This window comes from Rhinatrema bivittatum, chromosome 10, assembly GCF_901001135.1.
Source record: "Rhinatrema bivittatum chromosome 10, aRhiBiv1.1, whole genome shotgun sequence".
Taxonomy (NCBI): domain Eukaryota; kingdom Metazoa; phylum Chordata; class Amphibia; order Gymnophiona; family Rhinatrematidae; genus Rhinatrema; species Rhinatrema bivittatum.
In genome coordinates this window covers 124490011-124501324 of record NC_042624.1, presented here as the reverse complement: position 1 = coordinate 124501324, position 11314 = coordinate 124490011, and the positions used below count along the sequence as shown (strand labels likewise).

Below are 11314 nucleotides of genomic sequence, written 5' to 3'. Positions count from 1 at the left end.
GTTTTTTGATGAAATGTACCTTCCCATGTGCTGGCGCCCTTTCAGGTGGTGGAGCCGAGCCAGGGCCGGGTATTAGGCGCCCTAGGTGAACCTTCTGCCTTGTGCCCCCCTCCCCCCCACAACTCCAGCCCTGACCTCATTAACTCGGACAGGCTCCTTGTCTCAGTCACACATGCACCCTTACACAGGCTCCCTCCCTCTCTCGTGCACACATGCGCCCTTACACAGGCTCCCTCCCTCTCTCGTGCACACATGCGCCCTTACACAGGCTCCCTCCCTCTCTCGTGCACACATGCGCCCTTACACAGGCTCCCTCCCTCTCTCGTGCACACATGGTCCCTTACACAGGCTCCCTCCCTCTCTCGTGCACACATGCGCCCTTACACAGGCTCCCTCCCTCTCTCGTGCACACATGCGCCCTTACACAGGCTCCCTCCCTCTCTCGTGCACACATGCGCCCTTACACAGGCTCCCTCCCTCTCTCGTGCACACATGCGCCCTTACACAGGCTCCCTCCCTCTCTCGTGCACGCCTGTGGCCTGCTGAGCAGAATGGGCGCTGCTCACGACCCGAGCGTCTGCATTTCTCAGCCGTGAGTGGGATGGGCTCCACTTTGCAGCCCCCTAAAGGATGGCGCCCTAGGCGACCGCCTAGTTTGGGTATTGGGATGCACCGACCCTGGGTGGAGCTGGCAGGGGAGACCATTCTTTCCTGTCCCCATCACCATTAGTGAATGGGGTAGGCGGGAGGGTTAATTCCTGGATGGGTCCATGACTACTCCTGGTGGCTTTTAGTTTCATTCAGAATATGGGAGGGGTGATCGCGGCCTACGTCCTGCTAAACGCTGGGTGCAATGCCTCCATGCTGGGCGGTGACGTCCGTGCCAAAACTGGCCTACTCTTGCCACAGTTTTGTGAATTGGTCACTTAGCATTGCGCCTGACAGCGCTGCTTTGGCCGAGCTGATGTCACACAGTGAGAGGAGGCGCTGTTTCAGCCTCCTGCCTGTGATTCAGAAATGGAGGCGGGGCGGCGGCCGAGAAACCACATCTCCCAGAATGCCGCGCGAGGCGGGGGCCTTCAGGCCGGCTCCGGTGACGAGCACAAAGATTGATTGATTGCCTGCTTTTAGCGGGCCAGGGGCTGGCAGGCGCGGCCGGGGCAGCCCGTGCGGTGCTCTCAGGCCCCCTCCGGGCTGTCTGTGTGCGAGCGAGAGGACGGCGGGATGGGGCGGCGGTGGTGGTAACGGCTGCAGTCTCCCCCTCCCTGCCGGAGCCCGCAGCCATGGAGAAGAGGCCGGAGCCGCCGAGCGTGGACTTCACGGTGGAGAACGTGGAGAAGGTGAGTGGGCGCGCCCGAGCCCTGTGCACGCGGACTCTTCGCCGCCTTTGCAGCGCGAATGCCTCCCGGCCAGCGCTGCCCGCACTGGGCCGCCGGCCTCCAGCTTTGGAGGCAGGGCAAGGTCAAGCGCTGTGCAGATGCGCCTCCTGCCCAGGATGGACGGCCACGATCACCAAGTGCAATGGCTGTGAGCAACATATGCGGATGGGCTTGGGGGATCTTTTGTAAACGATTTCCCTTGCATGCTGCAACGAACATTTACAGACTCTTTGTTGGAATTCTGAGGATTGAAACTTCAGCAAAACAAAGAACCAGGATTAACCCAGAAACGATCAAACTGTAGTGTTAAAATACAGCGAAAGACCCCTAATAACAGTAGGTGATGCTAGGTAAAGCTAACTTGACCTGCCCAGTTATCTTCTCTCTCACTTCGGGTAGGTGCGCATGTAAAGTCCGCCTCCCAACCCTGGCTCTGCATCTGACCCAAGCTCCTTTTACTAACCTCCAACACCTCTGATGGTACTGGGCACTGGTTCTTAGAAGACTCAAACGTAATCGGCACCCAGCCCTCCTCCCATGTCTTGCCACTGAGCTTTGTAATAATGCAAGCAGCCATGAAAACTAGTGAGCCTGCTGGCTGAATCCCAAATAAAACCAGACAGCAGTCAAGGGAATAGAAACAATAAACTAGTCTTCTGCTTCCGTACAATTGCATCCATGATATGTGACCAGAAAAGAAGCATTATGAGGTCACAGAAATAGGCCCCCTTGTTGTGGGCAATTCTACAAGTGGGATTTTACACATGTTAACAGGAGGGTGTTCCTGAGGGCGTGCTCAAGTCAGGGGAGGGAGATTATGTCTATAAGTCTAAGTATATGACAAATCCAACTGGCTGACTACCCCCCCCCCCCCCCCACCTACACCGCCATACTCCCCAAAGGAACCTTCGCTCCTCAAACACTGGACTCCTACAAACACCGTCCCTGAAAGCGACACACAGGTTATCAACAAGGGAACATATGCTATCACTTGCCGGCCCCACCATGTGGAATAAACTCCCAGCAGAACTAAGAACAGATTCATCAACCCAATCTTTCAAGAAAAATCTTAAAACCTGGCTCTTCCACAAAGCCTTTGCAGAAATAACATAACAACCTAAATCCCAACATATCCCCCTGTAACTAAGGAAAATTTTACTACTATCTCTCTAGTTATCACCCATCCCCATGTTACACCCCCCCCCTACTCTTCAATAATACTTGTGCACCTGCAGTCTTGCACCTTTAACTACTTGTTCAATGAAACCCCATGGGTAAATGTACCCATGGTGTTTGTGCCAATGCAAGGCAGTTTGATTATTGCCCCCATAATGATCAACACAATACCATGCACAGTCCTTGAAATGTCTGAATAATTTGAGTTTTAGCTAGTTGTGGTAAATGTGCTACAAAGTTTTCCTGTATCATAACAATTTGTCCAGTTGTTTATCATTAAATCTTCATAAATCGGACATGGATATGAGTGCAAGGTTGGGTGAATACTTAGGCATCCGGTTTGCAAGAAGTTGTTTTTTTGTTTTTTTTACTGCAGGAACTGTGAATGTCTTACCATCTTTTATTCAATGAAAAATTCATATTTAGAGATGTCCACTTAATGGTCTGGATCTGGCCTTTGACCCCCTCTCAGGCCTGTGGTACGCAATGCACTACCAAATGCGGTTCATTAGCATGTTCTAGGCATTGGGAAGAAAAGCGTGCAGATCTTGAATCTCCTTTGCTGCTCGATGTGGTATCTGTAGATCCAGTCAGGCGTTACCAAGGGATTTGAGAGGCTATGGTGCTACCAGTGTCCTCTTTATGTATGGAACCAGACTTCATTATGAAACTCAATTTGACCACATTATAAACTAATTTTGTAACCAGATTTAACTACATGCCATGTATGTAAATGGTTAATGTTATGGGCCTTGATTTAATACACAAAATATGCACAAATACTAATTTCAAACAAAGCTTAAATCAGACTTAAAATGTTTGAAATTAGGATTTGTGCATTTTTTTATGTGGATTTATTTGATAGATGCAGATAAACCTGCTTTTTGTATTCTTATGGAACTTGATTTAACTGTGCTGTAATCTGCTTTGAAGGGACTGACAAACCATGAAAAGTGAGAGAGAAATCCACAATTTAAATCACTTTGAAATTAAATCTCAGATGCTTTGTAGGGATAAAGGAGCTTGCATAAAACGCCCATCTTGTCTAAATGACGCCTGGATTTAGTTCATAGGGAGGACACTTTTGTGAAAGGCATTTTCGGCTGCTTTTCCCACAGATGTGCTTTTAGAAATTGCCTGCCTGATTTAGGGCTCAGCCTGCGTGCGTATGTCCTGTTTGTGCATATGTTTACCTGGACTGAGTGGAGGGGTTCCCAGAGGTTGTCACTTATGTATATACTTTTCAGTTTTAAAAAGCATGCATGTAAAATTTACTGAGAAATTTGTGCAGATGTTTTAGCGGGTGTAACTTGTGCAAGTAATTTTGAGGTTGCAGTAAGTCCTCTTAGAAAATTGGTGTAATTTATGTGCGATCTTGTCAGCTAACATGAGCCTGATGTGACCAAATTACCACCATCATTTACTGATCTTTAGGATCTGTAGACTCAAGTTATCATCTAAAGGTCCCTAAATTAGTGTAAGGGTGGAGCACCGTTCCTTCTCCTTCTCTCACAGAGCACACACCTCCTTTTTATGATCTCACTCTGAGCTCTGAGGGAGGTGTGGACCTGTCTCTGTGAAGAGGCCCATGGCTCCCACAAGCCTAGGTTTGGCACTGGCCTTCTTGAGCTCTTGTTGCTCCTAAGACAGCAACCCTGTGGGGTCTGAAGATTCCCCAGGGAGTGAGACCCCTAAAAATAAAAAGGGGTTTCCAGGACCATTCTCTTTTCTTTCCCTCCTCCCCCCTCCCCCCCTTCCCCTGTTGGGCTCTGCCAATGGCTAAAAAAGCAGGGGGGAAAAAACAAAAGACCAAACGGGTGAACACTTGGTTCTTAGGTGTAGCAGCTCGAGGCCTTCATAAGCAGGCTCCAGGGAGGCAGGGAACAGCGTTGTTGCGGGTGGCGCTAGCAGGAGCATGAGGGAGGGAGCTCTAGTGCGTGTGCATTTGTTTCAGTGCACGGGGGGAGGACCTGCCAAATAGCATTTCTCTTTGCTGCTACCGAGGGCTATGGACCACCGGCACCGTGGCAGCAAGAAGTGCCACAGCTTGTGTCAAGTGGCAGCCTATGCAGGTCGATGACAAAAGATCACCACAGCCTATGGGACAGCATTAACTGGCAGCAGCATAGGCTGCATGCATCTGACAGCACCGCTACAAACGCATGCATCTGACAGCACCGCATGCATCTGACAGCACCGCTACAAACGCATGCATCTGACAGCACCGCATGCATCTGACAGCACCGCTACAAACGCATGCATCTGTCAGCACCGCATGCATCTGACAGCACCGCTACAAACGCATGCATCTGTCAGCACCGCATGCATCTGACAGCACCGCTACAAACGCATGCATCTGTCAGCACCGCATGCATCTGACAGCACCGCTACAAACGCATGCATCTAACAGCACCGCTACAAGTGCATGCAACTTTGCTGCTTCTTAAAAGATAGAAAACAGAGAGTAGGGCTGAATGGTAAATGTTCCCAGTGGAGAAAAGTGAATAGTGGAGCGCCCCAGGGATCCGTTCTGGCACCACTGCTTTTTAATATATTTGTTATCAACTTTGGAAATAGGAACAGCAAGTGAGGTGATCAAATTTGCCGATTACATCAAATTATACAAAGTTGTTAAATCACAAGAGAATCGTGAGAAATTGCAAGAGGACATTACAAAACTGGGAGACTGGGCATGCAAATGAAATTTAATGTAGACAAGGGCAAACTGATGCACTTAGGGAAGAGCAACCCAAATTATAGCAACACAATGCAAGGTTCTACCATTAGGAATCACCACTCAGGAAAAGGATCTAGGCGGTGTCATGTATACTTTGTTGGCCCAGTGTGCAGCAGCAGCCAAGAAAGCAAACAGAATGCAGGGATTATTAGGAAAGGAATGGAGAATAAAACAGAGAATATCATAATGTCTCTGTATCACTCCATGGTGCATCCTCATCTTGTGTTCATATATCATACACAAACAGAATGCTGGGGATTATTAGGAAAGGAATGGAGAATAAAGCAGAGAATATCATAATGCCTCTGTATCACTCCATGCTGTGACCTCATCTTGTGTTCATATATCATACACAAACAGAATGCTGGGGATTATTAGGAAAGGAATGGAGAGTAAAACAGAGAATATCATAATGTCCCTGTATCACTCCATGGTGCATCCTCATCTTGTGTTCATATATCATACACAAACAGAATGCTGGGGATTATTAGGAAAGGAATGGAGAATAAAACAGAGAATATCATAATGCCTCTGTATCACTCCATGGTGCATCCTCATCTTGTGTTCATATATCATACACAAACAGAATGCTGGGGATTATTAGGAAAGGAATGGAGAGTAAAACAGAGAATATCATAATGTCCCTGTATCACTCCATGGTGCGACCTCATCTTGTGTTCATATATCATACACAAACAGAATGCTGGGGATTATTAGGAAAGGAATGGAGAGTAAAACAGAGAATATCATAATGTCCCTGTATCACTCCATGCTGTGACCTCATCTTGTGTTCATATATCATACACAAACAGAATGCTGGGGATTATTAGGAAAGGAATGGAGAGTAAAACAGAGAATATCATAATGTCCCTGTATCACTCCATGGTGCATCCTCATCTTGTGTTCATATATCATACACAAACAGAATGCTGGGGATTATTAGGAAAGGAATGGAGAATAAAACAGAGAATATCATAATGCCTCTGTATCGCTCCATGGTGCGACCTCATCTTGAGTATTGTGTGCAGTTCTGGTCTCCGCATCTCAAGAAAGATATAGCAGAATTAGAAAAGGTACAGAGAAGGGCGACCAAAATGATAAAGGGGATGGAACAGCTCCCCTATGAAAAAAAGCTAAAGAGGTTAGGACTCTTCAGCTTGGAGAAGAGACGGCTGAGGGGGGATATGATAGCGATCTAAAAAAAGAGGGGAATGGAACGAGGAAACATTTAATTGGTTGTCTTTTTTTTTTTTTTATTATTATATATATTTGACATTTTTTATGAAGAAAGCATACAACTTTGTTTTGAAACTACAGGACCCAAATACAAATAATAATAAGACATCCGTAAAAAGAAAAATCTTTTATGTCCCAATCATTTTAAAGAAACAGGAGGGGGCAGAGAGATTACGGAAGAGGAGAAATTAACAAGAGATACATGCCCAAATAAATGCAGGATATTTAAGACGCTGGGGGAACAGGGGGTGAAGTCAAAACTTTCCTGGCATTTAAAAAGGATGTAAGCCGTTCTGGTGAGAGAAACAAAAATCAGAACGATACTTAACGGAAAGTATAATTTTTTTATTGATCAATATAAGTATTCTTGGCAGATGCTGGATGCCCTTTCTCTGACAAACTGACCAGCATCTCACCTTGTATATGAACTTATCCTTCTTTTATACAATATAGTACTAAGTTAGAAATTCTAGAAGTGCGTAGCTACCCAGAGAATAATTTACATAGGTTGTCATGTCAACAGCATGATAAGGTTATTCCTAAGCTATCCTGAGTATTTCTCCAAGGTGGGGCCCATTTACCGTCTTTAGACAGTCCTTTGTTCTGTTAGAATCTTGTTGGTCAGGGCAATCGTTACATCTTAGGCTGTGTTTACAGATGCCCCTGTAGTGATGGTCTAGCCTGAAGTTCCAACCGTTTCCTTCTGCTTTTGTGACCCTATAATTAGGCATCACGATGTGGTGCCAGCTTCAACTGCTTGTCCAGGTGTTTTTGGAATTCCTGCAGGTCAGGCTCAGCAAGTCACTTTTGAGTTCACATAGGCTAAGATAACAAAGGATTCTGGGTCAGTCGCCTTCTCCATGTTGGTTTCCAACGTCATGAACTAGGAGAACGAGATGAAGCAGGAAGAAAGGAAATGTTATTTATTGTGGGATGTTTATCCTGAGGAATCTTCAAAATTTCAAAAATATCTTTTTAAAGTCAACAAAGGAAGCTTGCTTACAAATTTAGGAAAATTAAAAAAACATAGATTTAATCTATGTGAGGAATTTTCCAAAAACTCAATACAATGAGACATAGAGCTATGCTCCTGGATTGAAGTAGCTTGAACAGCTTGAATTGTTTCCACGTCTCGTGATACAGAATCAATTTGCACATCAATATCCTGAAGTCTAGTCTCATGATTCGATACCTGAGGATCCAATTTGGATAGTACTGAGTTAATTTTAAAAGTAGAAACACTTAGAATTTGATTCCTCAAAGTGGATAGGGACGGGGAGATCCAAGATGGCCGCACGCTAAGGGACACTGCTCTGTTGACTGCCTTCTTGCCTTAAAAATTTTTGTCTTCTAAATTTTTTTACCTCTCTTTATGGGTAAGAGGAAGGGCAAGGCTAAAGCATACCCGGAAGCTTCCAACGGTTCGTCTTCAACCGGTCCGATGAATAAACATGTACTCTGAGCCAAGATCTTCCTCCTAACTCCGTCGGGGCATCTTTAGGCGGCTTGTCGAGCAATGGTCTGTCGCCGGCTGCCCCAGACCTTGAGTCATCCTTAACCCCTGAGTTGCGCCAAATTCCTCCACAACCTGGCCTCCCTGAGGTTAGCGCTGATGAGATTGCTTTGTCCTTCCTCCTATTTCTAAAGCCTATTATGTTCCTGAGAATTCGAAGGTGGGTCATGCGAGAGATGCTATTGCTGATGTTGGTTTACCTGATTCTTCTCATCTTTCTTTTCTTGAAAGCTCAGTGGATGAAGATGATGTATCTTCTACACTACTTGTCACCTTTGCTTTAGATTCTGATCGGGATTTTATCTTGAAATTTTCGTAAGTGAGAGAATCCCTTTTTAGGTTTCAAGATCCGTATGTTTCCAGATGTGTCCAAAGCAGCTCAGACTAAGGAAACGTTTTTTGTTGATGCGTCCTGCTGTTTTGAATTTGGGGGCTTTTATTTTGGCTATATTTTCCATGCAAATGCGTTGTTAAATTTCAGGGAGTTAAATATGTCTTCTTTGACACCTCCCAGTTAAATGATTTCCTCAATGATAGATCCAGACAGGGTACTGTAACCTCTGTGATTTGTGGCGCCTAACATTTTTTGAAGATTTTTTCCCTTTGATGGACTTTCTTTTTTATCCTCTGTTATGTTTCCTTCCTTATTTTCACTGGATCTCCTTTTTTTTGCAGTCTGACAGAGTATTTTGAGATCTCATATTTCCTATTGTATTTTTTTTCCTTTTATATTCCATGTGATTACTGCTGTAGCATTTCTTGTCAAGTTGTATTAACTTGTTAACATTTAAAAATGATAAAGAGTTAGCTAAAATTCTAAAAGTTTCTTTTTTTTTTTTAAGTGCTCCATTACTTCCCGAACAGCGTCCATTGTAACTGTTGCAGGTTTTTTAAGCTTGGTTGCCAACTCACCCGGCAAAGTCAGCTGAAGAACCAGAGGCAGTCAATGTAGATGAAACACCAGGTTGTGAAAACAAAGAGATCAGAGCCGCCTCTCTGCTGATATTCGCTGGCAAACCGAGTGGACCCGAGCCTGCCACGTTGGTAAGGCATAGCAAACTCCTCGGCCCCCTCCCGCGTGGGCGCTAGCGCATCATCATCATCCGGCGCCAGTTCCTCGGAGATGCTAGACCGCTGAACTGGCAGTCGATCCTGCCCCTAAGGGCTGAGGGAAACCTCTCTCAGTAGTGACTTCAACGGGGATCTCCTCGGAACAACAGGGCACGCCAGACATAAAGGAGATGATAATTTGCTGACCAGGAAGGTGAGCAGACTCCGCAGGGAAAGTCCTCATCTTTCCTTTTCTCTTAGGAGCTATAGTCAAGAAACAAAAAAGACGCACGAAGAGAGTCAGCATCCTCAGTCTGAACTCAGGCAGCCATCTTACTCCACCCCCACCAAATCAGTTGGTTGTTCTTTCAAAATGTACAAAGACCCAGGAACACACAATGATGTTACTGGGTAATACATTTAAAGTTAATAAGAGGAATTATTTTTTTACTCAACACATGATTAAGCTCTGGAATTCATTACCAGAGAATATGGTGAAAGCTATAAGTGGAGCTGCGTTTAAGAAAGGTTTGGAGAAGTTCCTGGAAGAAAAGTCCATAAACTCTTATCAAGGTAGAGTTGCAGAAATCCCTTGCTTATTCTTGGGATCAGCAGCTTGGAATCTTTCTACCCCTTGGGATCCTGCCAGGTACTTGTGACTTGGCTTGGCCACTCTTGGAAGCAGGATACTGGGCTTGATGGACCTTTTGGACTGACCCAGTATGGCATGTGCTTATGTTCTTATGTACAGAAGCTGTTCTATTGTAGACAGTGCTCAAAGGCAGGAGGTGCTTTGCTTGAGGTACAAAACAGGTCCCCAGTTTCACGGCTCTTTCTGCCCCATATGCAAGGGCAAGCCAGAACAAAATTCAAAGGACTTCTTGCCACCTGCCTCCAGCAGGAGCAGGGATTGGGGATCAGAAGTCCCTATTCCTCAGGACAGCGGCATCTCCTTTTACCTCCTCTAGATATTGAAGTGGAGGCTTCTGCACTTCAAGGGACTCCTAAAAAGCTCATGAATTTATGGTTACATATCAAGCATGTATTGCTATGCAGAAACCTGGTAGAACCATCTCAGTGGCCTCCCCAGGGGCCACCTATCTTCCCAGTGGGGTGACATCTACTTGTCCATAGGATGATCCTGAGTATTTCCCTACACAGGAGTCATGGGAGGCTTCCAGATTCAGCTAGAGGCTCACAGGAGGAAGGAACGTTCTCTTCTGAAGAAGATACCTCAGCCTTAGTGCAGCTATTCCACAAAGATCTATCATCTCCAGTGTGATTTATGCTCTAGGGCTGGCGGATTCTGTACCTAATGATATTCTTTGGGATACTAGGAAGCCACCAAAAGCATTTCCTTTGCATAGTGCACTGAAGCGCATGGTCATAACATAAGAACCTGCCATACTGGGTCAGACCAAGGGTCCATCAAGCCCAACATCCTGTTTCCAACAGTGGCCAATCCAGGCCACAAGAACCTGGCCAGTACCCAAAAACTAAGTCTATTCCATGCTACTGTTGCTAGTAATAGCAGTGGTTATTTTCTAAGTCAACTTAATTAATAGCAGGTAATGGACTTCTCCTCCAAGAACTTATCCAATCCTTTTTTAAACACAGCTACACTAACTGAACTAACCACATCCTCTGGCAACAAATTCCAGAGTTTAATTGTGCGTTGAGTGAAAGAATCTTCTCCGATTAGTTTTAAATGTGCCCCATGCTAACTTCATGGAGTGCCCTCTAATCTTTCTATTATCTGAAAGAGTAAATAACCGAGTCACATCTACCCGTTCTAGACCTCTCATGATTTTAAACACCTCTATCATATCCCCCCTCAGCCGTCTCTTCTCCAAGCTGAAAAGTCCTAACCTCTTTAGTCTTTCCTCATAGGGGAGCTCTTCCATCCCCTTTATCATTTTGGTCACCCTTCTCTGTACCTTCTCCATCGCCAAATGGGACGGCCCTCAGTCAGGACTTAAAGGGGGTGGAGTTACCCTTTGCCCCCAAGGAAGATAGGAATAGTTACCTTAGGATTCCACATGTTGATGCCTTAGTTACAGCAGTTACATGTAAAATCATGATTCCAGTAGAGGGTGGATCATTTCTGAAGGACCCGCAGCATAGGAAATAGAATCAATTCTTAAAGAAGCCTTCACTATGGGCTTATGTCCCTGCAAACCTCTATTTGCAGAGCTTATGTGGCTCAGGCAGCCTTGTATTGGG

The 11314-nt window shown here is 45.5% G+C and overlaps 1 protein-coding gene across 1 annotated transcript in view; it reads left to right on the top strand.

The window, feature by feature from the left end:
- Positions 1-1036: 1036 nt before the first annotated feature.
- IPO13 (importin 13) overlaps positions 1037-11314 on the top strand; it is a gene marked incomplete in the record, with an annotated part of 134215 nt that continues 123937 nt past the window's right edge. The window contains 1 exon segment of the mRNA XM_029618753.1: positions 1037-1340. Within this exon segment, the coding sequence (XP_029474613.1) occupies positions 1284-1340 (57 nt within the window).